Below are 25,614 nucleotides of genomic sequence, written 5' to 3'. Positions count from 1 at the left end.
AGGTCTTAGTATTTTTCTTATCATGCACCGGAGGCATCTTTTGAGATGTGGCTATAGAGAAGTTTGAGACCAGCCTTCTTTTTATTCTTGCACTGGTCTTGCCACGTAAATGATTACAGGACTTTTATCCTTATCTTTGCTGCGTAAATATGTTGTTAGGATATGTCTGCTTGTTGGTCTTTTGAAATCCACTTTGCCTTGAACAGCGTAGGACCTCCCCTGCAGCCCAGCTCGGGAACTTTCCTCTCCATCAACCTTTATTTATTCTTTCTTTTCTGTTAGAGCTTTTCTGCTGGTCTCCTCTTCAGGAACAACTCCACATCCATATCTTGGTTTGCTGTTCTGTCCTCACATTTGCATTTTTCCCATTTCCTTTGCATTCTGGGGAAAAAGCAATTCTTGTTTGTTTTGTACATAACCAATTCACTTTGTTTTGCAGTACTAATTCTATGTTTTATTGCAACCAATGTGCATTTTCCTTCTGTTACAACCTTTCAAACTTCCCTATAATTTTTATCATTTCCTGTTCCTTTTTTATATCATTTTGGCTTTTTTTTTTTTTCAAACCAACTTGCCTTGTTTTGTTCTCTTACGAGTTTTTGCTCTTATATCATAGATGTTATTATATCTTCTTGCCCTTTGTTGAGGTTGCTGGATACTTTTCTGAGATGTTTCTTGTAGATATTATATGAGATCATGATGAAAAGTTTGTGTTTCTCTTGAGGCTTCTGGATGTTCTTCCTCAATCTATTTTCTGCAATAAAAGAAATGATACATATTTTCTTGTCTCCCCCCTCCCCATTTGTGCAGCTTTAACCAAATACCTGAGACCAGATAATGTATAAGGAACAGGAATGTATTTGTTTATTTGAGACAGTGTCTGACTCTGTTGGCTGGAGTGCAGTAACACAATCATAGCTTCCTTCCTTCCTTCCTTTCTTTCTCTTTCTTTCTCTGTCTCTCTTTCTCTCTCTCTTTCTTTTCTTTCTTTCTTTTCTTTTCTTTCTTTCTTTTTTCTTTCTTTCTTTCTCTCTCTCTTTCTCTCTTTTTCTTTCTCTCTCTCTCTCTCTTTCTCTTTCTTTCTCTCTGTCTCCATTCATTCATTCATTCATTGTTCTGGGCACTGTGCTGAGATTAAAGCTATGAAAAAAGAGATAGGGACATGGCCTTGTCTTCCCGAATCTTACAGTTTATTTCTTTGTTGATATGGCAGCTCCTTCAACCTCCTCCTTCCAGGCCAAGTCGCTGAATCTCTGACCTTTAAAAGAAAACGAAGACCCTGTCAGGGTCCAGCCTGTCTCCTGGATAACTACTGGCAAAGACCGCAGGCCTCAGGATGTGCTGTGACAGTGCCAGGGGTCCCCTACTCGTTTCTGAAATTTCTGAGTGTGGCCAGAAAGGCTGCTGGAGTTGGGGAGCGCAATGCTTTCACCCATGAGACAGGAAATGCGCCCAGTATTCTTAGAGACACAGACTCTGGGGCTGGTGATGTCACTGTTGCTTGATTTGTGTCTTAACCCAGAGTCGGAGGAGACTGTCGTTCTTGGGTAGCTGTTCCCAGCTCTGTGTAGGAGTCCGCCTACCCTAAACAGGTGTCCACCAGGAAGGCGTGACGTGGGGGTGAACTGTCAGTCTCCAGCCCTGCTGGGTCTTCATCGTCCTGGTGGGCCCTGGTAGCCCCATTAGTCATTGGTTGACTCCCTGAGGAGTGCAGAGCTGGCAGTGAGGCCACTCCTGGCTGCTGAGTCCAGGACGACTCCGGGACTCAACCCTCCCAGGAGTGCCCAGCCATGCCCTGGCTGCTTCTGGGTGTCCGGCTGCCTCCGTGGTTGGGGAAGAGAGAACTTGCTGGAGAGTCCTTTGTGGAGGAGCCTTCAAGCAGTGCCAATCACGGCACTGGGCTCATTAGCAAGCATTGCCATAGCAACGGGTCTGCCAGAAAGTGGCTCGTTAGGCTGACAACTTCAGAGCTGTTATATATAGATCTGGGTGTGGGGGGAGTGGGGGTGTGGGGCCCTGTGGATATGCTTTTCTTTAGAGCTCCTATTGCTTCTGGGTTTGGGGTGTGAGAGGACGCAGAGCGGGAGACCTTAAAACCGTCTGATCCGGCTGCTAAAGCGAGTGTCTGACGACCACCCATTAACGCCAGCAAGTAGCGTTTGCTCGCAGCTTTAGGAGAAGGTAAGAGTCAGGTGTTCTCAGAAGCCTCCGGAGCGGGGGAGAGTCCCGGAGGTGGAGATGGCACCCAGGTTGAACTTGAGCTTGAAGCATGGTGGGAGCGGTAGGGAGCGGAGTAGCGGGGTCTGCACCGCCTGGAGGCTGCAGAGACAACCTCCACTGTCAAATAGTTTATTGGAAGGGTTTGGGGCAATGGGACAGACTCTTTTTCTTTAATAAGTCACTGTGCAGCCCAACACTGTCTTTTTACAGATCATGCTGGTACAAATTCTATGATCTCAGTTTTCGTTTCAGAAGTGATGTTTTTCTCAGTCGCTGCCTCTAGCGCTGCAACGGAGTGGCTTCAGAGCCCAGGACTCACCCAGGATCATTGTAACAAATGCAGCCTCCCAGGCCGCTCTGGAGATTGAGTCAGGCCTGAAAGTGTGCATTTGAACCCACATCCCAGGTGGCTGCTGGGGTGCCCCGCGGTGACCATACTTTGAGAAACACTGCTGTGGGGGGATTTGTTTTTGATCTCTGTAATCTCTGGGTGACTTTGCTTGCCTGCTTTTTTTTTTTTTTTTTTTTTTAAAAGGGGGAATCAGTAGCCACCATTAAGGGGAAAATGTTAGGGGTTGCGTTGTTTTTTTAAATACAGAGACAAGGAAGTCAGCCTACAGCTAGGGAACGTGACGGCCTGGACGCGGGCGGTGATATTTTTGCACATCATATGCTCACTTGGGGACTGGGAGACAAGCAGGAGGATCAGGCTTGAGTCGTCATCCTCCTTGGGAAGGAGCTGGGGTGTCGGGTGGTCTCGGTGGGGAAATAGAGCTGAGTAGGTATAGCTGGGGAGAGATTTGGCCCACCTTTAAGGTAACTGGATAGAAGTCTCTAGAACAAAGCTATTATTTGTATTAATTAATTTTGTGTAGAGATGGGGTCTTGCTACATTGCCCAGGCTGCCCTTGAATTCCTGGCCTCAAGCAATCCTCCTGCCTCAGCCTCCCAAAACGCTGGGATTACAGGCATGAGTCGGTGCATCTGACCAGCTGATATTTTTAAGCAGTTTGCTTTTACCATTTAACTAACTGTGCCACACTGGGCAAGTTATTAAACCCTCTGCATCTCAGATGTATTGTTTTAAAGCAGGGATAAATGCCATCTATGAGGCAGGCTTGTTGTGACGAGTAGTTGATTGTCTGAAGCACCCGGTCCAGTCTGGCATGCATTATAGATACTTGGTGACTGGTAAAAAACCATTATTGATGGATACAAATGGATCTGAGCTCAGATATTTCTCGAGTACTTTCTAGAGTGGGGTTTTGAAGTAGTCTAGAAACCTCCTGATGTTACATATAAAATAGCGTGTGTGTGTGTGTGTGCGCACCCATTTTAGGGGACAGAAGATCCACAGCCTTCCTCAGATTCTTAGAGGATGCACTTTCCATATATATCATTGAACAGGTTGCCTACTGAACAGGGAGGCCCGGGTGAGGGTGGATGGAGAAGGACTGGAGCCTGGCCTTGCACTCTGGCCGAGGGACGGTCCCTTCTCGAGGAAGAGGCCGCGTTTTATCATTCCCACAAAGACACCCTGTGTATTAGGTAAAGAATTTCCGAGTTAGAAAAAACTTCCTTCATTTTCCCCCACCCCCACTCCTGCTACCTCCAATCTTGTTCCTTCCAGGTGGGCTCTGTCCCCAACCCCCTGGGCCCATGTCACCTCTGCTTCTAGTTCAGTTCCCACGGGAAAGCGCTGACAGAATTGAAGGGAAAAAGCCACAGGACTAAGGAAGAGAAGGGAAGGATTTAACTTGGAAGGAAACTAATTAGAAGAATAAGATTGAGAGAGGCCTTAATTATTGGGTGGTTACGCACACTGTGTCCTCTGGATGCCTGGGGGCCGGCTGCTTCTGCCCCTCCGTGGCCATGAAGGGTGAGGTAATGCTGGTGCTGTTGGACCTTAAGTGAGGACTTGAAGGTAGGGAGGTCTAACTTCTGCCTTCAACACACCTGCAAAAATTTTTTTATTTTTTTATTTTTTATTTTTGAAACAGTCTCACTCTGTCACCCAGGCTGGAGTGCAGTGGCGCGATCTCGGCTCACGGCAACCTCCGCTTCGTGGGTTCAAGCGATTCTCCTGCCTCAGCCTCCTGAGTAGCTGGGATTATAGGCACACGCCACCACACCCGGCTAATTTTTGTATTTTTAGTAGAGACGGGGTTTCACCAGGTTGGCCAGGCTGGTCTTGAACTCCTGACCTCAGGTGATCCACCTGCCTTGGCCTCCCAAAGTGTTGGGATTACAGGCATGAGCCACTGTGCCCAGCCAAAAAAAATTTTTTTTTTAATTGTGGTACAGTACACATGACAAAATATTTATCATCAGTGATATTTATGCATTCATGATATTGTGCAACCTTTCCCACGATCCAGTTCCGGAACATTGTCATTACCCCAAAGGGAAAATCTGTACCCATCCTCCCCTCCCCAGGCCCCTGGAAAAGACGAGTCTATTTCTATCCCTATGGCTTTGCCCATTCTGGGCATTTCATATGAATGAAATCAAAGAAGACGTGGTCTTTTGTGTCTGGCTTCTTGCACTTAGCATAACGTATTCAAGGTTTATCCGTGTTGTAGCATGTATCACGGCTCCATTTTTTAAAATTTCTGAATAATACTCTCTTGTATGTCTATACTACACTATCCATCCCTCTGTTGATGGAGATTTGAGTTTTTTCTACTTTTTGGCCATTACGAATGAGAATGCTATGAGCATCCATGGACCAGTTTTTGTTTGACTGCTTGTTTCTAGGTTTTTGGGTCTGTACCTGGTTGTCTCCCTGTCTTTTGACTCCTGACTTTTTAAAAGTCGGCCATCAGGAGGAACTTCTTTCTAAGAGAAGAGAAAGGTGATGGGACTGCGGCTGCCTCGGGAGATGGAGGCAGAGTGTGGCCCTGCAGGAGGGAGATGTGGAGACCACCTTCGCCACATCAGCCACATTAGGAGATGGGCCTGGTGGCCCCAGTCCCCTCCTCCTCCCTTCTTTCAGCATCTCATGGCCCTTCATGGCTCAGTATCAGGGTGCCTCCCACCTTCTGTAAGGTCCTGAATTTCCAGAATGGAGGAGACCTCCTTGGTCATCAGTGTCTTGCGGAGAAGGGACAGCATCGTTATTGCTCTTTCATGGGTGGGACACTGAGGGTCACAGGTTGGGTCCACTGGCTTTCTAGCCCCTGTAAGGAGTGGTCTCCTCACTGTCCAGCCGTCTCACCAGAACGCACTGGCCAGTTCTCAAGCTGTTAACCTCCCCAGCAGGTGTTTGCCTTCCAAGGAGGGTAGTATTGGAAACAGAAACCTCAGAGAAGTGACTGTTGATGGTGACGTTTCAGACAGAGGGATGGTGAGGTGAGGGTGGAGGTCGGTATCGCCGCAGACAGAGACTGCGTGAAGCTCTTCCAGCGGAAACCCCCATTCATTGCGCATCCCTCAGGATGCCTAGGTGCCAGGTTGTTTATTGTTATCCTCTCCAGTGTCTTCCGCGACTGGGCTCATGTTATCACCCTTCGTTTCACAGATTCGAGAATAGCCTGGTGAGTCAGTAGCCTGTGGTCACATGGCTGTCAAGTGGTCCAGGCAGGATTGGCACTGAAGGCTGTTTGAGCCTCAGGGCTGTTTTCACTGTGCCTATGGGTTCCCATCTCTGCACCCCTTTTCTGGCGCTGTCAGTATTTGATCCTTCCCATTTCCTCCCAGGTTATTTGGGTAAGCACCAATGTGGCTTTCCCACATTTGATTGAAGGAGAAACGAGAATATTTCACTCAAGGAGAGGACACCTGGCATCTTGCCCCTCTGGTTCTAGAATCTCTTTCATCAAACACTCATGCCTGTCGTTGTATTTTTTTGTTCTTTGATTTGAGACAGGGTCTCACTCTGTCACCCAGGCTGGAGTGCAGTGGTGGGATCACAGCTCGCTGCAACAACCTCCTAGGCTCAGGCGATCCTTCCACCTCAGCCTCCTGAGTAGCTGGGACCACAGGCATATGCCACCACACCCGGCTGATTTTAAAAAATTATTTGCAGATGGAGTCTTCCTGTGTTGCCCAGGCTGGTCTCAAACTCCTGGGCTCAAGCCATTCTTCCATCTCGGCCTCCCAAAGTGCTAGGATTACAAGTATGAGTCATTGCACCCGGCCCTAACCCTCATTTTTAATCCCCTGACCCCCCGCCCATGCCGACTTTATTTCCAATCCCATTGGACAGAGCGTACATCTCCTGTGCATGGGATACGTCTCTCTTTCAACATGCATGCGTGCACACGCGCACACACACACGCACGCACCTTGTTATAATAATCCTATTTGTCTTGCGTGTATTTTGGCCATCTTCCAATCCTGGAGAGGCCAGAGCAGTATGGAGGCCCAGGTAAACCTGCCCAGACGTGAGCTTATGCTTCCTGGACGTGCTGGTGAGACAGCAACCTGGGACCCTGGGTGTGGGATGCCACACCATGTTGAGCCTGGCTGCTGTCCACCTCCCTGTCTCCTGCTTTCTTAGAAGACAGTCTTCCATACGGAATCAAATGGGCGCTGCAGGTTAGCAGGTGTAGGAGACGGAGCGTCCGGGGCCTAGGGGAAAGCTTTTAATTAAGTTGTGAAAATTCATTATGAAACTTACACCACAGCTACGCAGAAGGGAGGCTGTGTTTACTCAGAGTCCCCTAGCAGCTCAGATTTACTCGTTCCCTCCGATGACATGCAGGGCACCACGGGAAGCCACGGCACGTGGTTTTGCAACCTTCACAAAGCATGAGAGCAGCCTGGGAGCTGTGTGTCTCTGCCGCTCTCTTTCATTCTGTTACCTTGTTTCCCTAAGCGGGGGTCACCAGGGACCACCACTGTGGGCACAGCTGAGGGATACTGAGGACGTTTGGGAACCGATTACCTTTACTGTTTGTGAATAGCCCCTGGCTTTGCTGAGAAATTCATGGCTACTCTCTTCGTGTGGCTAGAATTCTGATTTTAATCAATTAACTTCAAAAGGCATAGCAATCTTATGGGCTAATTTGGACTCTCTGTCCTAATTTTAAAATGTTCTTTAGCTAACAACTTTGGTTTCTGTGTGTATGGGAGAAAATTTAGGTGGAACAGATAGGTAGAAAAGAGAGAGTAATAATTGCCTGTAATCCCAGCACCCAGGGATCATGGCTGTTTGTTTGTTTTATTTTTGTTTGTTTTGAGATAGAGTCTTGCTCTGTCATCCAGGCTGGAGTGCAGTGGTGCAATCTCTGCTCACTGCAACCTCCACCTGCTAGGTTCAAGCAATTCTCCTGCCTCAGCCTCCAGGGTAGCTAGAACTACAGGCACACCCCGCCACGCCTGGCTCATTGTTTGTATTTTTAGTAGAGATGGAGTTTCACTATGTTGCCCAGGCTGGTCGCGAACTCCTGAGCTTAGACAATCCGCCCACCTTGGCCTCCCAAAGTGCTGGGATTACAGTCGTGAGCCGCTGCGCCCAGCCATGGCTGGTTTTTTTTAGTATGTGTCTACTCGATATCTAGTTTCTTTATATGTCGTATACATTTTTCTCTGATTTGTTTTTTAACGAAAAGTAACTCTATACATGGTTGAAAGAATTAAACCTCACATAAGTGCATACAATGGGAAGTCAGCGTCTTTTCTGTCTCCGAGTCCTAGTTCTTTTTGCCAGAGTGATCTGGACCGTTGGCGAGAGAAGCTCCATCCAGCTCTTCATGGATTCTCAGCATTATTATAGAATGTTTTGCATCTCGCTGTGGGATGACTTGCATTAATTACTTCTGCTAGGCTTGCAAAGCAAGCCTGGGGCCTTGTCTGCTGCTGTGCTTTGTGGTCTGGGAATTTCAGACTTCAGATTTCACAGTGGGAGCTGGTGGAGTGACAGGGCGCCTTTGCAAGCCCAGCACCCTGTGAGTGGTTTTTTAGGGGGCCGTGGAGAAAGTCCAGTTCCATTAGCTGAATGGCATTTTTCTCTCTGCTCCCAGAGGAGCTGTCCCCTGTGCAGGGGCTCTGAAAGCTCGGGTGCTCCTCATCGCTCATGCTCATGCAACCCCTGAGATCACGTGTGTGCTGCCTCTGACCTCAGGGGTTTGTGGGCCACCGACTTCCCAATGTCAAGCTACTCTAGGGTGAATTCATCAGCCTCTGCCTTCCTCATTTAAAAACTCCTGCAAAAATGCCAAATGGGTGTGACCTTCTCTTTCTCCTCCAACAGAAGCCTGGAATGGTCCCCCCACCACCTGGAGAAGAAAGCCAGACGGTCATCCTTCCACCTGGCTGGCAAAGCTACCTGTCACCTCAGGGCCGGCGGTACTATGTCAACACGACCACCAATGGTGAGTGCTGCTTGGGGGAGCATCCTGCACCGACCCCCTGGCGTTCCGGCTCTCTAGAGAGGCAGGTTTTTTCACCCTTCTTCACCTCTCTGTTTGGGGGCTTTGTCTTCTTAAGTCTATGCTCAGGGTCTGCAGGGTCTTGCTCCTCCCACTGTGCTGGGTGGTAGGGGGTGCACGTCTGGGGGTGTAGTTCTGGGAGTATCTTGGAAAGAAGGCTGCCCTTCATGGTTTGAGTCCTCCTTGGATCCTCACGTCCACCCTGGGTATCTGCGTTAAACCCAACCTCTTCGTCTGGGGCTGTGTTTTCTCAAAGGTATCTCAAAAGGTTCTGTGGTCAACAGCTGGTTTGAATAAAATGAATGAGGCGAAGCCGCTGTATGATCTCTTGGAATTTGGAAGGTTTGAATGATCTTGAAGCTTCAAAACGGGGATTGCAAATGTGAGGTTTCCCTAATTTCGCTACATCATCATCTTTTTCCTTAAGTATCTCACTGGCTGGTGTTTCTCCGGATGTTGTTTGGGAAATGCTGGGGGTGCTTAGGGGTTATTTATTCCATCAAATAGTAGTTTCCACATGCTTTTCTGAGTTGAATAGAACCACACCTCAATGCCGCCAATCATTAGAGACCTCCCGGGACTTCAAATGACCCCAGGATCCCCAGAAGTTGACTGTAGATGGTCTGTAAAAGGGAGTGCACCGCATGGCAGGTTCAGTAACAAGGTGAATGGAGGGCACTATTGCAGGCTGTGGTCTTGGGCAGGGCAGGACAGGGCAAACCAGCTAAACAGAGCTGTGTCTTGACCTCCATGACTCCCCAAAGAAATTACCATGAGAGGCCGGGCGCGGTGGCTCACGCCTGTAATCCCAGCACTTTGGGAGGCCGAGGTGGGCTGATCACGAGGTCAGGAGACTGAGACCATCCTGGCTTACACAGTGAAACCCTGTCTCTACTAAACATACAAAAAATTAGCCGGGCGTGGTGGCAGGCGCCTGTAGTCCCAGCTACTCTGGAGGCCGAGGCAGGAGAATGGCGTAAACCCGGGAGGCGGAGCTTACAGCGTGCCGAGATCGCACCACTGCGCTCCAGCCTGGGCAACAGAGCGAGACTCCGTCTCAAGGGGGAAAAAAAAAAGAAATTACCATGAAAGAACTGAGAGGATTTAAACCAAGCAAAGTTAGATTTAGTGGGGATCATAGACATACGTGCTGAGGCAGAAGACTAAACTCCTACCCAGATCCACCTGCTGGCTCAGCCTTGGCCTCTCACTCTTCTGTGCCCACCTGACTACCTGACCACCCCTTCCCACCTGCGGGTATCGTTACTACAGCTGATGATTATCAGCCTGCACCAGGACAGGGAGGTCCTAGTGACAGGGGAGCCAGCTACTGTTTAGCAGAAACACAAAGAGGGCAGTTGGTTTATTCGTATCCCCTGGCAACCTGATGTTCTGCAGGCTCAAGAGGCGTGGTCTAGTGGAAGAGGTAATGAAGTTTCTAGGAAAGGGGAAGTAGGACTATTTCTGACCGTTCTAATCTTCCACTTCCTCAAAACAAACACATGAACAGCTTTGTACTGATACCGAAGACTTGAAGTTTCAGAGAAGAGTGTGTCTATGTATGCAAAACACAGAATTTGGACCGTAGGACCATGAGATCATCAGTTATTTGGGACAACATTGGATCCAGATTTTTGGAAGGTCAGGTTGCCAGGGGATATGAATCATGTGGATCCATTATTGTCTCAACTAACCTACTCTATTGCAAAGGGGCATGGGGGAAAATGGCATTCTGAATGTCAGCATCTTTATCTTTTTTTAAGTTAGAGAATAGTTTATTTTCAGGGTAAAAAATTCAGTAAGTACAAAAGGATTTCAAATAAAAAAATAATCCCTGGTCTCACCTTTTAAACATATGTACATTTATTCTTTTAAAGTAATTTGGAAAATATTGTCTATGTTGTCCTTTAAATTACTTTGACGGTGTATGTGGACATCTTTCTATACTTCGTACATTTCAGTCTAACTCATTCTTTTAAACAGCGGTGTAGTAATCCATTGCGTGGGTATGCTATTAATTTCACCAGCATTCTATTAATGGATGTTTAAGTCACATTTATATCAATAGACAGTGTCTGGCAGCTTTTTTTTTCTGGGACTCAGAATTTAGCAGATGCCACTGGTGAGAGCTTTCTTATGGGTCCTGGGATATAGTGATCCCGTGGAGACTCCAGGCCATGGGTCAGTGGACTTTTTCTGTAAAAGGCCACGTAGCCAGTAGTTAGGCTTTGAGGGTCATGTGGTCTCCGTCCCAGCCACTCAGCTCTACTGTCGCACCATGAAAGCAGCCCTGGATGATAGGTAAACACATGAGTGTAGCTGTGTTCCAATAAAACTTTATGGATCCCGTAATAGGAATTTCAAATAACTTGTGTGTGTTATGAAATATCATTGTTCCGGCTGGGTGTGGTGGCTCACGCCTGTAATCCCAGCACTTTGGGAGGCCGAGGCGGGTAGATCACTTGAGGTCAGGAGTTCCAGACCAGTCTGGCCAACATGGTGAAACCGCGTCTCTACTAAAAATATCAACATTTTCCGGGTGTGGTGGTGCTCGCCTGTAGTCTCAGCCACCAGAGAGGCTGAGGCAGGGGAACTGTTTGAACCCGGGAGGTAGAGGTTGTAGTGAGCCAAGATCACGCCATTGCACTCCAGCCTGGGCAACAAGAGCAATACTCTGTCTCAAGAAAACAAAAAAAAAAAAATGTAAAAGATGATTTTCGTTGGCAAATTCACTAGGCCATATAATAGTTGGTTTGACTAGATAGTCCCCTGGGCCACAGATGCTGGTCCCTCCTTCAGACTGTCTGTTGGCTCCACGAGGACTTGCCCTATTTGCCCTTCCTCTCTTTATTTATTTATTTAGACAGAATCTCTCTCTGTTGCCCAGGCTAGAGTACAGTGGCACGATCATGGCTCACTGCGACCTCCACCTCCTGGACTCAAGCACTCCTCCTATCTCTGCCGCCTGAGTAGCTGGGATTACAGGCACGTGCCACCACCCCTGGCTTTTTGTAGAGATGAAGTTTTGCCATGTTGCCCAGGCTGGTCTTGAATTCTTGGCCTCAAATAATCTACTGATCTACTGGCCTTGACCTTCCAAAGTGTTGGGATTACAGGCATGAGCCACTGTGCCTAAAAGCAGTTTGGTTTTTTTTGGTTTTTTTTTTTTTTCTTTTTTTTTTTTGTAGTAGAGACAGGGTTTCAGTATGTTGCCTTGGCTGATCCCAAACTTCTGACTTTCTGCCTCTGCTTCCCAAAGTGCTGAGATTATAGGCATGAGCTACCGTGCTTGACTCTCTCCTTCTCTTTTATGCTAAAAATAATCCCAGCACCTACCTTGGTCTTACATTCTAGATATATTATGCCAGTTTTTATTCATTACTTGTTTAACTCTTTTTTTTTTTGAAGCAGTCTTGCTCTGTCACCCAGGCTGGAGCACAGTGGCATGATCTCGGCTTACTGCAAGCTCCACCTCCTGGGTTTGCGCTATTCTCCTGCCTCAGCCTCCCAAGTGTCTGGAACTACAGATGCCTGCCACCATGCCTGGCCAATTTTTTTTTTTTTTTTTTTTTTTTTGTATTTTTAGTAGAGACGGGGTTTCACTGTGTTAGCCAGAATGGTCTCCATCTCCTGACCTCGTGATCCACCCACCACGGCCTCCCAAAGTGCTGCGATTATAGGTGCAAGCCACCACACCCGGCCTTAACTCATTGTTTATCTGTTTGATTGAATCATTCATTCAACACATAGTTTGAGCCTCAGATAAATGTACCAGGCAGAGTGAGTCTTGGGATACTGGAGATTTAATAAGAACAAAATCTCTGCCCTCAAAGTGTTTATCTTCTTATAGTGGGAACAGAATTTCAGTGAAAACCTATTTGATTCAATCAGGATAGGGTTGTGAAGCAGGAGTCCAGGGTGTTTTAAGAGCATGTCACAGAGAGACCCTAGGGAATCAGGGAGGCTTCCTGGAGGAGGAAGCTGCAGGATAGGAAGGGTATGGAAGGGGTAGGGGATGGGGAGGGTCTTACTGGTGGCAAAGAGTCAGCTGTGTTTGTAGGGATCACGCAGCCCTTGAACATCATATTAATAATTCTGCTCGATAGTCTGAGGGAGAAGGAAAGCAGCTATCTTTCTGATTCTCCTCTGGAATCGTTTCTTAGACTTGTTTGATTTGGCTGTAGGGATGTTTTAAATATTTTTTAATCTGCCTGTCTTTCTGCAGGAAGGCATCTATGAGAATAGCCACTCATGTTTATCTTACCTCCTGACTGTTGGAGGCACCTGAGCTTGTGCCTCCTCACTGCTGGGCCAGCTGTATCTGCCTCTCTGCCTGGCCCCTTGCTTAAGCATGTTTGCTCTGTCTCTCTCCAGGTGGCATTTCATCCACATGCCGGCCCAGTGCCCAGAAAGTACGGTCCTGGTTCTCAGCAGGCCATTCTTCTCTTCCTCTCTGTCCACCTTTCTTCCAGACACTTCTAATCTTTCTCTCTTAATCCCTAATCTCTTCTTTTCCAGAGGATGCCTGGGGATCATAGGTGATCTGTCCCCGTTTTTATACCTATAACCGATTGAAAGTCTAATTTACATTTGTATTACCTTGCCTTGGCTAATCTGCTTGTTTTCTTTCTTTTTTTTTTTTCCCCCTCCTTTTCTTGTTTTGAGAGTCTTGTTCTGTCGCCAGGCTGGAGTGCAGTGCCTCAATCTTGGCTCACTGCAACCTCCAACTCCCTGGTTCAAGCGATTCTCCTGCCCCAGCCTCCCAAGTAGCTGGGATTACAGGCACGCGCCACCACGCCCAGCTAATTTTCGTATTTTAGTAGAGACAGGGTTTCACCATGTTGGCCAGGATGGTCTCGATTTCCTGACCTCATGATCCGCCCCCCTCAGCCCCCCAAAGTGCTGGGATTACAGGCGTGAGCCACCACGCCTGGCTGGCTAATCTGCCTGTTTTCACATCCATTTAGGATTTTGTGGATGAGGTCGTCACAGTACTAGCCACTGAGCCAAGCTCTGGGGATCCAAAATCAAATTAGATGCTATCTCTAATCTCAGAAGCTGCAGTTCTAACAGGGCCCGAGACACATATAAACCTAGAAGTGTTACAAGTATTCGTGCGGAAATGTGGGGGCTCGAAGAAGGGAGTAGTCAACTTTATCTGAGTATCAACCAAGTCTTTGCAGGGCGGGAGGGGGCAGCCTTGACTCAGGCATTCCAAGCCAAGGTTACGGCATGAGTAAAGACCAGGCAGCGAGAGAGAAACAGCGGATGTGTTTGGCATTGGTTAAGGAACAAAGAGGTGAGAGAGAGAGTCAGGGGCCTTGAGGCATTTTGAGGTCTTTATCCTGTAGGCAGCGGGAATCCATGGGAAATTTCCAGGCGATGGTGTGACATGATCAGAATATTGTGGCAAGGTTGCTTGTGCGGCAGAGCGAAGGCTTTAAGGCCAGTAAGCATGGAGGCTGACGGACTAAATGAGAGGAGAAATAATGAGGTCAAACACCAATTCTACAGCAGTGGCTGGAGAGGAGGAGGTGGAATCTGTCAGACAGGATGTGGCAGGTCAGGGACTGGGAGTGCCTGGATTCCTCCGGGTTTTCTGCCTTGTGTGATGGGACCGTACAGTGAGTATAGGGTATTCAAAGGAGGAACAGATTAGGAAGAAAGAAAATGAGTCCACGCTGAGTGTGTGGTTCCCTGGTGTGCGTTCAGGGAGAGGTGGCTGGCGTTTGGATAGCTGCAGTGTGACTTAGAGGACTTCTGAGCTGGAGATGGGAACTTGGGGACCCATGTGGGTACACGGCCTGGCATGCAGAGAGTAGAATGGAGTTTGCCCCTCCTTGCCCCGTTGGCCCGGCCACTGTTGATCAGTGACCAACCTGCCCAGCCGCACAGCGTGGCCCAGGATTTGCATTTCATCAGCAGAGAGGTGAAGTGATGAGGATGTAGAAGATCACCCAGGGCCTTGCAGCACGTGTTTAAGGCAGCAGCCAAGGACACTTTGAAGGAATTGTCAGAGATCCGAGGAATCCAGGAGAAGGTAATGCCATAAAAGGCAAGGGAGAAAAGATAGGCAGGGGAAGTCAGAGACAGACTGAAATATAGTTCAGGTTTATGAGAAGAGTGATGTTTTAAATCACTGGGGAAAGCGCGGATTATTTAGTAAACGGCGTTGGGCCAGATGGCTAACAGGAAGTTTCAGTGGTTAATGCAGTAATGCTGTTGCTTTCATGTAAATTCGCCGATGCCATCAGAGCGTGCTCCGTGGACTTTGGGAAGTCCCCGTCTTTCTTGTGGATCTCTGGAAATTTCATTATGCACAGTGGCCTTTGGTTCAGCCCCAGGAACTCCTGGGGTTTTGGTATCAGGAAGTCACTTGTCTTACACTGTCCAGGGAAGCTCTCCATTCCCACCAAAAGTTGATTGCATTGCTGATGGTTTGGGTTGTATTTAGTGCATGGATAGTGAGCTGTTATCAATAGCCTACCCCATCCAGGGACCTCAGCTAGTGTTAAGGAGACTGTCTTAGTCTGTGCAGGCTGCAATAACAAAATACCATAGACTAGATGACATAAACAATGGAAATTTACTGATCACAGTTCAGGAGGATGGGAAGTCCAGGATCAAGGTGCTGGCCGATGTGGTGTCGGGTGTGGGCCTGCTTTCTGGTTCGTAAGGACAGCTGCATTCTCACGTGGTGGAAAGGACAGACAAACTCCCCTGGGTTTCTCTTTTTTTTTTTTTTTTTTGAGAAGGAGTCTCGCTCTGTCGCCCAGGCTGGAGTGCAGTGGTGCGACCTCGGCTCACTGCAAGCTCCGCCTCCCAGGTTCACACCATTCTCCTGCCTCAGCCTCCCAAGTAGCTGGGACTACAGGTGCCCGCCACCATGCCCAGCTAATTTTTTTTATTTTTAGTAGAGACGGGGTTTTACCGTGTTAGCCAAGATGGTCTCGATCTCCTGACCTCATGATCAGCCCGTCTCGGCCTCCCAAAATGCTGGGATTACAGGCATGAGCCACCGCGCCCGTCCTGGGTTTCTCTTTTAATGGCACTAAGTCCATGATGGTAGAGCCTGCATGACTTAGTCACCTCTTAAAAGCGCTGCCTCTTCATACTGTCACATGGGGAATTAGGTTTCAACATGTGAATTTGGAGGGGACACAAACATTCAGACCATGGCAGGGACCTCTTACTTATCCAACAACAAATAATTTTATTTCGAGAGATACAGCACAACATTTTTTGTTCCATTTATAATTGAAAGGTTGGCCAGGTGTGGTGGCTCTCAGCTGTAATCCAGCACTTTGGGAGGCTGAGGTGGGTGGATCATTTGAGCCCAAGAGCTCGAGACCAGCCTGGGGACCATGGTGAAACCCCATCTCTATTAAAAATACAAAAATTAGCTGGGCGTGATGGCGCACACCTGTAGTCCCAGCTGTTTGTGAGGCTGAAGTGTAAGGATCACTTGAGCCCAGGACGCGGAGGTTGCAATGAACCGAAATCGCACCATTGCTTTCCAGCCTGGGTGACAGAGCAAGACCCTGTCTCAAATAAATAAATAAAATAAAAATATATTTGGTGCCGGGTGCAGTGGCTCACGCCTGTAATCCCAGCACTTGGGGAGACCGAGGTGGGTGGATCACAAGGTCAGGAGATCAAGACCATCCTGGTTAACACGGTGAAACCCTATCTCTACTAAAAAAACACAAAAAAATTAGCCGGGCGTGGTGGCGGGTGCCTGTAGCCCCAGCTACTCAGGAGGCTGAGGCAGGAGAATGGCGTGAACCCGGGAGGCAGAGCTTGCAGCGAGCCGAGATTGCAGCATTGGACTCCAGCCTGGGGGACAGAGCAAGACTCTGTCTCCAAAAAAAAAAAAAAAAAAAAAAAAAAAATATATATATATATATATATATATATATATATAGTGTGTATATATGTGTGTGTGTATAATGTATATTTGTATATATGTGTTGTGTATATATGTGTGTATATGTGTATATATAGGTATATATATGTGTGAGTGTGTGTGTGTAAATATATATGTAATTGGAAGGCCAGGCATGCATGCTTCCTCACTTAATATAGCCATAGGTATAGGTACTCAGGCCCTCTCTTTGGAGAGATGCTGACCTTTTAGATATTGTTTAGGATACATTTTAGCATGTGGACATTAGGGGTATTTGAAGCTAGTATAGATGGCCAAGATTAGTTTAGTTTAATGTGTTAGTCAAGATTTTACTTCTTATTTATTAATCTTTGTGTACTCTACATCCAGGAGTTTTATCTACGTTGTTCATTGTTTAAAGAAAGAGTACCATTTGAGATGGTGTCTTAACCTTTCTCCCCCAATATAAAGCAGAGCCTTATACAAGGATTGAGTATTAACACCTTATTTAGGAGGTATCAGTACAGAGTGGTGAGGGTAGGTGTGCAAGGGAAGGAAAGCCAGAAAACATGCCTAGTGATGCTGGCTGATGTTTGACAATGAAATGCAGAGTCCCAGCAGGTCACTTAGTGGATATGTTCACTTCTGGAAGGGCTGCAAAGAGGAAGCATGCGCTGGAGTGGTCCCCAGGAAAGCAAAGATGTTTTATCTGCTCACCTCCCTCTTGTCTCCTATTTTATACTGGCCAAGCCCCTCCCCTTGCACAGCTGTTTCCCTACACATTTGGGTTGTGCCGTCTGACTCTTACCGACCTTTCAGAAAGCCAGATTCCACCATCCAGAGTGATGCTTTATGTAAGCCCAAGGCAGTGGTCAGCAGAGCATGAGCGAGGTACCAAGTAAAATAGAAGGTAGCTGTTGGTGGAACTACGAAGAGTCCGATATCTGTATCCCTAGACACTCTCCTAGAACTGGGTGCTGTGGTGAACATCTGTCTCCACTCTCAGACCTTCAGAACTTGATCTTTCCTAAAAGTAGGTTGCAGAGGCCAGTGATTTGACTTCATAATCATCCTAGGAGGAAGCTTCTAAATCCTCTAACGCAGGGGTTGGCACACTGTGGCCCATGGGCCAAATTCAACTCACAGCTGTTTTTATAAATGAAGCTTTCTTTATTGGAACACAGCCATGCCCTTTTGTTTACATGTTGTCTATGGCTGGTTTCGCACTGAGATTGTAGAACTGAGTACAGGCTGTCTCCAACTTAAAATGGACTGAACGATTTTTTGACTTGGCGCGTAAGTGATACTCATTCACTAGAAACTGTACTTTAGTTAAATATTCAGTCAATTACAAGAGACATACAATACTACAAAATAGGCTTTATATTAAATGATTTTGCCCAACTGTACGCTAACGGAAGTGTTCTGAGCACGTGTAAGGTAGGTGAAGTTAAGCTGTGGTATTCAATAGTTTAAGTGTAATACATGCATTTTTGACATACAATATTTGCAAGTTACAATGGGTTTATCAGCATATATCCCTGTCGTAAGTTGAGGAGTATCTGTAGTTGCAGCAGATGGCTCACAAAGTGAAAATATTTACTCTCTGACCCTTACCAGAAAAAGTTCACAACATCTGGTTTAAGAAATAGAACCTGTTTGTTTTACACATACGGAAGTGAAGTCCCTACATGGTAAAGGGACTTGATACAGGTGATCTGGTTATTTATAAGCCAAGCTGTGACCAGACCGCCCAGTCTTCTAATCTTTTCATTTTTGCCTCAGTATTTGGAAGAATGGGCATGGGTGACAGTGACTTAAGTTGGAATGAGAATAACTGAGTTTGTGGATTAGTAGATAAAGAAAAATAATCGGAAATAACAATTTTTAAGGGAAACCTATGCATCTTATTAAAGCATGAACCCAGATTCAGGAGAGTTAAAAATTGTTTTTATGCCTTTTTTTTTTTTTTTTTTTTTTTTTTTTTGAGATGGAGTCTCTCTCTGTCATCCAGGCTGGAGTGCCATGGCAAAATCGACCTCCCGGGCTCAAGTAATCCTCCCACCTTAGCCTTCCAAGTAGCTAGGACCATGGGCATATGCCACTATGCCAGACTACTGAAAAAAAAAAGTTTTTTTGTTTTTGTTTTTTTTTTTTTGGAGAAGGGGTCTTGCTATATTGCCCAGGCTGGTCTTGAAGTCTGGGCTCAAGCAATCCTCCTGTCTTGGCCTCCCAAAATGTTGGCATTACAGGCATGAGCATCACACCCAGCCTTTTAAGCTCTTTTGATGAAGAATCTATGTCTGTAAATGTGTTATTATGTTTATGAGCAAAGCTTGGAGGACTAAACCAGGATTTGAGCTTTTGGATTCCTTTGCCAAATAGTAATTTTCTTGATTTCTTGCTTTAATTTTTCTTTAAATGATTGGATTCCCATTTAACTTTATTATGCCAGGAACTAATGTGAGTTTCTGGATAAGTTTTCCAGTAGAACACTTTTAACTTTTCTTCGTTACAAATAATCGGATCCTTTTCTAACTCCCCAAATAGAACGAACGGCCCTGATAATTCCGTGGTAATAAAAGTTACTCTGAGAAGGTTCTATACCCAAAAACATCCGTCTATTTTCTTCTGTCCATCTGTGTTGAGCAAATGTGAGACTAAAAAGATGTGCATGTGGTACATTTGGTTGATTAAATTAGGGTTGTGTGTGTGTGTGTGTGTGTGTGTGTGAGAGAGAGAGAGCGAGCCAGCCTAATTTATATAAAGCCTAATTTTGGCTCCATTATTTTTCTTTAATGGATTCTCAGTGGAAGGCTGTGAGAGCTTAAAGCTTCCTATTAATCCGCGTCTGTGTGGGTTTTGTTTTCTCTTCCAGGATGTCTGTTCTAATGTGTAATGTTTAGGTAAAACTTACTTGCGTAACACACCCCTCATTTTTCACCAGTGTTGAAGGCCAATCATCTCTCATTTGTGGCAAATGCCAAGTGGCTTCGAGTCAGTCACACTGCTGGTATGAAGTTGAAGACCCACACAAGTAAAAAGACAGACAGATTTTGTTGTTTGCTCTATTCTAGGAAGTTGAGTTACTTTGCAAGACTGTTTATTGGAAAACAGTGTGAGAGCGTTCCTCACTGTTAGGTGAAGTCACTGATGAGCAGCACGTGGTTCAGATATGGAAGTGGAACAAAAATAAATGTGTAGAATAGGATCCAGAAATCTTCTAGAATATTCAGTGACCCAGAATATTCCATTCCTAACTGTATATCCAAGAAAATTGGAGACACATGCCCACACAAAAACCTGTGCGTGCATGTGTTCAGAGCAGCGTTATTTATTATGACCAGCAGCAACCCAAATGCCCATCAACTGATGAATAGATAAACAAAATGTGGTTTTATCCATACGATGGAATATTATTCAGCCATAAAAAAGAATGAAGGTACTGGCTGATACATGCTACAACGTGGGTGAACCTTGAAAACATCACAGTAAGTCAAAGAAGCTAGACACAAAAGGCCATGTGCCATATGATTCTGTTTATGTGAAATGCCTAGAATAGAGAAATCCACAGAAAACCACCCTGGTGGTTGCCTGGGGCTGGAGTTAATGGAGAGTGACTACTGATGGGTATAAGGTTTCTTTCTGAGACAATAAAAATGTTCTAAAATTCGGTAGTGGTGCAGATTATACAACTCTGTGACTATACCAAAAACCATCATATTATATGCTTTTAGAGGGTGAATATAATGATATGTGAATTATATTGAAATAAAAGTGTCATTACAAACAGGCATGTGTGGGCATGGTGGGCGTTTATGACTTTCTTGGCATCCTTTAGAAAGTGTTTTGTTTTGTTTTGTTTTCTGAGACAGAGTCTTGCTCTGTTGCCCAGATTGGAGTGCAGTGGTGCGATCTCAGCTCATTGCAAGCTCCGCCTCCAGGGTTCACACCATTCTCCTGCCTCAGCATCCCGAGTACCTGGGACTACAAGTGCCTGCCACCACACCTGGCTAATTTTTTGTATTTTTACTAGAGACGGGATTTCACCGAGTTAGCCAGGATGGTCTCGATCTCCTGACCTCGTGATCCGCCCACCTCGGCCTCCCAAAGTTTTGGGATTACAGGCGTGAGCCACCGCGCCCGGCCTTTTTAGGCTGGAGTGCAATGGCGTGGTCTCAGCTCACTGCAACCTCTGCCTCCTGGGTTCTAAGGGATTTCTCCTGTCTCAGCCTCCCAAGTAGCTGGGATTATAGGCGCCAGCCACCACACGCGGCTAATTTTGTATTTTTAGTAGAGATGGATTTCACCATGTTGGCCAGGCTGCTTTCAAACTCCTGACCTCAGGTAATCCACCAGCCTCAGCCTCTCAAAGTGCTGGGATTACAGGTGTGAGCTACCATGCCCGGCCTAGAAACCATTCTTTAGACATCTTGGTTAGGGAGTCTTCCTGCCTGATTGTTAAACTTTGGTGGGTGTTGGAAACACCTCAGAAATTGAATTTGTTTAAAAAACAAAACAATATGTAGATGCTACCACTGACCTTCAGAATCTATTTGGAAAGAGAAAAATGTCTACTTTATATTTTTCAAAGTTTTCTAACACTCACCACCTATTTTTTACTTGCAAGGACACTTGATAATAATAAAATGGTGGAGGCATAGTCGAATACTATAAAGCTGAAGAACAAACTTAAATCCAATTTCCTCTTGTAGAAATTTAATGAGAAAACACAGTTTCTTTAAACAGGTAAACATGCATCGTAGCCCCAAGGTTAAAGGCCATATAACCATAAACAATGGTAGAATCTCATGGTGGAGCTATTGAAGACAAATAACTGAATTTTATGGAGACAAGACTTAGAATGAGTATACAACTGCCAAGAAAAGCTCTTCACCTGGCCGGTGTTATATTCTTAAGTGTCGCCAGCATGGCTGACTTGTGTATATTTTCCAGCCTTTATTCCTGTCGTGTAAGAGGATATAATGGCAGGTCTTAAAATTTCAAAGCTTTAGGGTCAATAGCTCAAACATTGTTTGGATCTCAGTATTTTTACTATTAAAAGAAATATGCATGCACTCTGCTTTCAACTTTGTTTCTAGCCAAGGCTAAGTCAAAGAATTTGGGGCTGGTACTGTTTTCATTTGTACATTCTGCTTAGCACCCTGGCATCCGGACAAGAGGAAAAGGCATCCCTGCCTTCGAGGAACCTAGGAGGTTTGGAGGAGCTGTAAAATTTCTTCTTTCATTTTTCTCTTCTACGGAGATCTTTAGACTGGGGCATCCTAATTTGCCTACTTGGGTTAGGACGAGTGTGCTGGCCTGTAGTCACTTGCCTCTTTACCATTCATTACATGGCAGAGCCCAGTGGCTTAGCAGAGTCCAGCCAGTAATCCCATAGCAGGATCTCTACCAGTCATTAGATCGACCAATACTCATTAATTATAGGCCAAAGGAAGTACAGGTCCACTGTAAATTGTGTACCTATCGGGAATGACTTCTGCTTGATTTGAACTCTTTTTGAAAAGAGCTGGTCTGTGATTACTGGACTCCTAGGGAAATGGCATTATGAAGTTTTGGGGGTGGCAGGGACATGGCACGCAGGCAAGGTCAGGACCTCTGGAATCCAGGAGAGCTGTCCTTCCAAACCACTACCTTCTATATATCTATCTATATAATAGATATTATTATATCTATATCTATATAGATATATCTATTATCTATATCTATATCTATATCTATATCTATCTATCTATCTATCTATCTATCTATCTATCTATGTCTTCCTGAGTTTGTGTCTGATGCCACCCTCACCTGTAATACTTGTTGCAAAATTACCAGGTGCCCTCTTTTCATCGGACCCAAACTCAGACACTCATAGAACTAAACACGGAAAACACATGCATGAAGCTCAATGGAGTATTTTTAAAAAATGGCAGGTAGTGGTAACCTTCTCAGCCCCAACCAGCTGTGTTCAGGCAGGAAGGTGGGGCTGGTGGGACGACACCTCATGATTTTCTGAAAGAAGATAGATATCCAGATGTTTATGAACAAAACTCTCTTTTTCAATGTTGAAAACATTTCGACGTTGAAAACAACATTTTTAAGCACTGTGTACACAGAATGGAAGCGTCTGTCGACAGTCTCTAGTATAGTATATATATCGAGATAGATAATATATATAGTATATATAGAGAGATAGATATCATCTATCTGTAGATATATCTAGATATATATATCTATAGATATACTATAGATAATATCTCTGTACATGCTATATATAGATAGATATTATCTATATATAGATATTATATACTATATAGATATCTATATATACTATATATAGATATTATCTATCTATAGGTATAATCTGTCTATAGATATAGATATAATCCATCTATCTATATAGATACTATCCATATATAGATCTTATCTATCTATATCTAGATATAGATATAATCTATCATCTAGATATAATCTATAGATATACAGATATAGATGTTATCTATCTATAGTATATATCTATATAGATATCTGTCTATATATGGTATATATCTAGATATCTATATATACTATATATAGATAATATATATGATATATAGAGATAATATCTATCTGTATATCTACTATATATACCATATCTAGTATATATAGATAATATCTATATATAGTATATGTAGATATCTATCTCTATATAGATCTATATATGTAGATAAAATCTCTCTCTCTCTCTCTCTCTTTTTTTTTTTTTTTTTGAGACGGAGTCCTGCTCTGTTGCCCAGGCTGGAGTGCAGTGGCTCAATCTCAGCTCACTACAGCCACCGCCTTCTGGGTTCAAGTGATTCTCCTGCTGCCTCAACCTCCCAAGTACCTGGGATTACAGGCACACGCCACCATGCCCAGCTAATTTTTGTATTTTTAGTAGAGACAGGATTTCACCATGTTGGTCAGGCTGGTCTTGAACTCCTGACCTCGTGATCCATCCAACCTCGGCCTCCCAAAGTGCTGGGATTACAGGTGTGAGCCACTGCCCAGGAAGACATTTTATGAATGAACTTGGAGATGAGAGATTATGAAGGGGAACCAAGCAAGAGAGTAAAAAATCTAGGGCGAGCAGGCTCATTAGTCAACAGGTATGAAGCAGCAGTTTCAAGAGGGATCTTAAAACCCATCCTACTCTGCCTTTTGTCTGGGGCTTTTGTGTGTGTCCAACATTAGCGCAGGAAGCTCTGCTGTTCTGGGGCTTGAGTGGAGCCTGTGGGGTGGGGTGTGGGAATGGGAGCCTGCGGTGCGGCGGGCAGTTTTGGGCTACAGGGAGGATCAGTCTGGATGGACGTAACCAGAGTGAGCTTTTAAAGGGTTAGGTCCCAGGGAGTCAGTGAAACTCCTAGTCTACATGGAAATGATCTGCAGGTTATATTCTAAGAAGTGAGTGGGCAAGGACCTTGTGAATTGATTATCAAGTTACAAGTATTTGCTAAATGCCTTCTGTGTGCCAGGCTCTATCTAATTAGCCTCTTGGATGTCTTCTTGCAAGGGTGGTGTGGGCGAACACAGTGCAAATGGCTACTTGTTTGCAAAGACAGAATACTTGCTGAAGTGGATGTGAGATTGTGAACATGAGACGTTCTTTGGGTTGGAGTCCATTGTCTTTCCTGCCTGAATATTGTGCTGAGAGTCCTTCCACCTCCCAGCACCCGACGAGGCCTTGAGTTGCAACCCATACGAGCTCACCACCCACGACTGTTTGAGACGGTGCCTCCCTGTGCAAAGCTGGCATGAGGTCCCATCTATGAGATTGTTATTGTTGGAGGAAGACTTTGGAGTAGGGTAATAGCTTTGTTGTTACTTCATTCTGAATTGGATTCCAAAGTGGGCAGTACTCATCCAAGAGGTGTAGGAGGAGGAAAACAGGGTGAGAAGTTAGTCATGCAGGGTGCTGTGTTGACGGCCTGCCCGCTGCCTGTGAGCACTGTGCCCCGCGGAGCAGAAGGAGCACCGAGATGCACTGGGGTCTTGTCATCCTTAGACGGATCCTGAGCTGTGCTGTGCAGGTAGCAGGCACCCTGGACATTTCTGTGGCATAAAGCTCCTGCCCTCTTGCCAGCTGTGGTTAATGCCTATCTGTGTGTCCAAAGATACCCTCAGCCCCAGAAAGTGGCTCCTGTGAGATCAGTCGAAAAGTCAAGCCATTTATTGCGTGGTCTGCCACAGGGGTGGACTCTTGGAGTAATAGGTTGGGATAGGGTCCTACTCCCACTCTGAAAACTTGGCCAGATTGTGGGGACCCCATGGGGGGCCTTGGTGGTTGGAGACATATGGAGTTGGGGAGGTCGGAGCAAAAGCAGTTTTCCAAGTGGTACAGAAAATGTCATTGTTTTCATAATCAATATTACTAAACTCATGGGCTTTGGGTGAACACCTGTGTGGACTTGTGCCGTGGCTGGAGCATGGCTGTCCTGTGCTTTCTTTACTGCCCCTCTGGGCCATGCCAGACACCTGCAGTCTCTGCTACGGAACCCCCAGGCTCCTCTGTTTCTCATTGGTCCAGACTTTCTCATCCCCAGATCAACTTCCAGGTGTTAGCTGGACCTCTATCCCCGTCTCCCATCACCCCCAGCCAGCCCCAGCCTTCTGCTTTGTGTTACAGGTTGAGTTGTGTCCCACAAAAGGTGTCTAAGTTCTAACTCGCCAGTGCCTGTGAATGTGATCTTATTTGGAAATAAGATCTTTGAAATGATCAAGTTAAGATGTGGACCTCCAGTGTGGTGATTCTTCAAGGATCTAAAACTAGAAATTCCATTTGACCCGGCCTTCCCATTACTGGGTATATATACCCAAAGGATTATAAATCATGCTGCTATAAAGACACGTGCACACGTATGTTTATTGTGGCACGTTCACAATAGCAAAGACTTGGAACCAACCCAAATGCCCATCAATGATAGACTGGATTAAGAAAATGTGGTACATATACACCATGGAATACTATGCAGCCATAAAAAAGGATGAGTTCATGTCCTTTATGGGGACATGGATGAAGCTGGAAACCGTTATTCTGAGCAAACTATCGCCAGGACAGAAAACCAAACACCGCACGTTCTCACTCATAGGTGGGAATTGAACAATGAGAAC

General features: G+C 45.6%; 1 protein-coding gene across 5 annotated transcripts in view; it reads left to right on the top strand.

Annotated features, from left to right (window-relative positions):
- The window catches only part of GAS7 (growth arrest specific 7), a 287,691-nt gene that overhangs the window by 170,576 nt on the left and 91,501 nt on the right, over positions 1 to 25,614 (top strand). For 4 of the 5 annotated variants that reach the window (XM_073004691.1, XM_073004695.1, XM_073004694.1 and 1 more), the window contains exon 2: positions 8,417 to 8,537. In XM_073004691.1, coding sequence (XP_072860792.1) covers positions 8,417 to 8,537 — 121 coding nt within the window. Of the gene's footprint in view, positions 1 to 2,021; positions 2,182 to 8,416; positions 8,538 to 25,614 lie in introns of those variants that run through there. The other variant, XM_073004693.1, reaches the window with a different exon arrangement.

This window comes from Chlorocebus sabaeus, chromosome 16 (assembly GCF_047675955.1).
Source record: "Chlorocebus sabaeus isolate Y175 chromosome 16, mChlSab1.0.hap1, whole genome shotgun sequence".
NCBI classification, from domain to species: Eukaryota; Metazoa; Chordata; class Mammalia; order Primates; family Cercopithecidae; genus Chlorocebus; species Chlorocebus sabaeus.
This window is presented reverse-complemented; position numbering and strand designations above follow the sequence as displayed.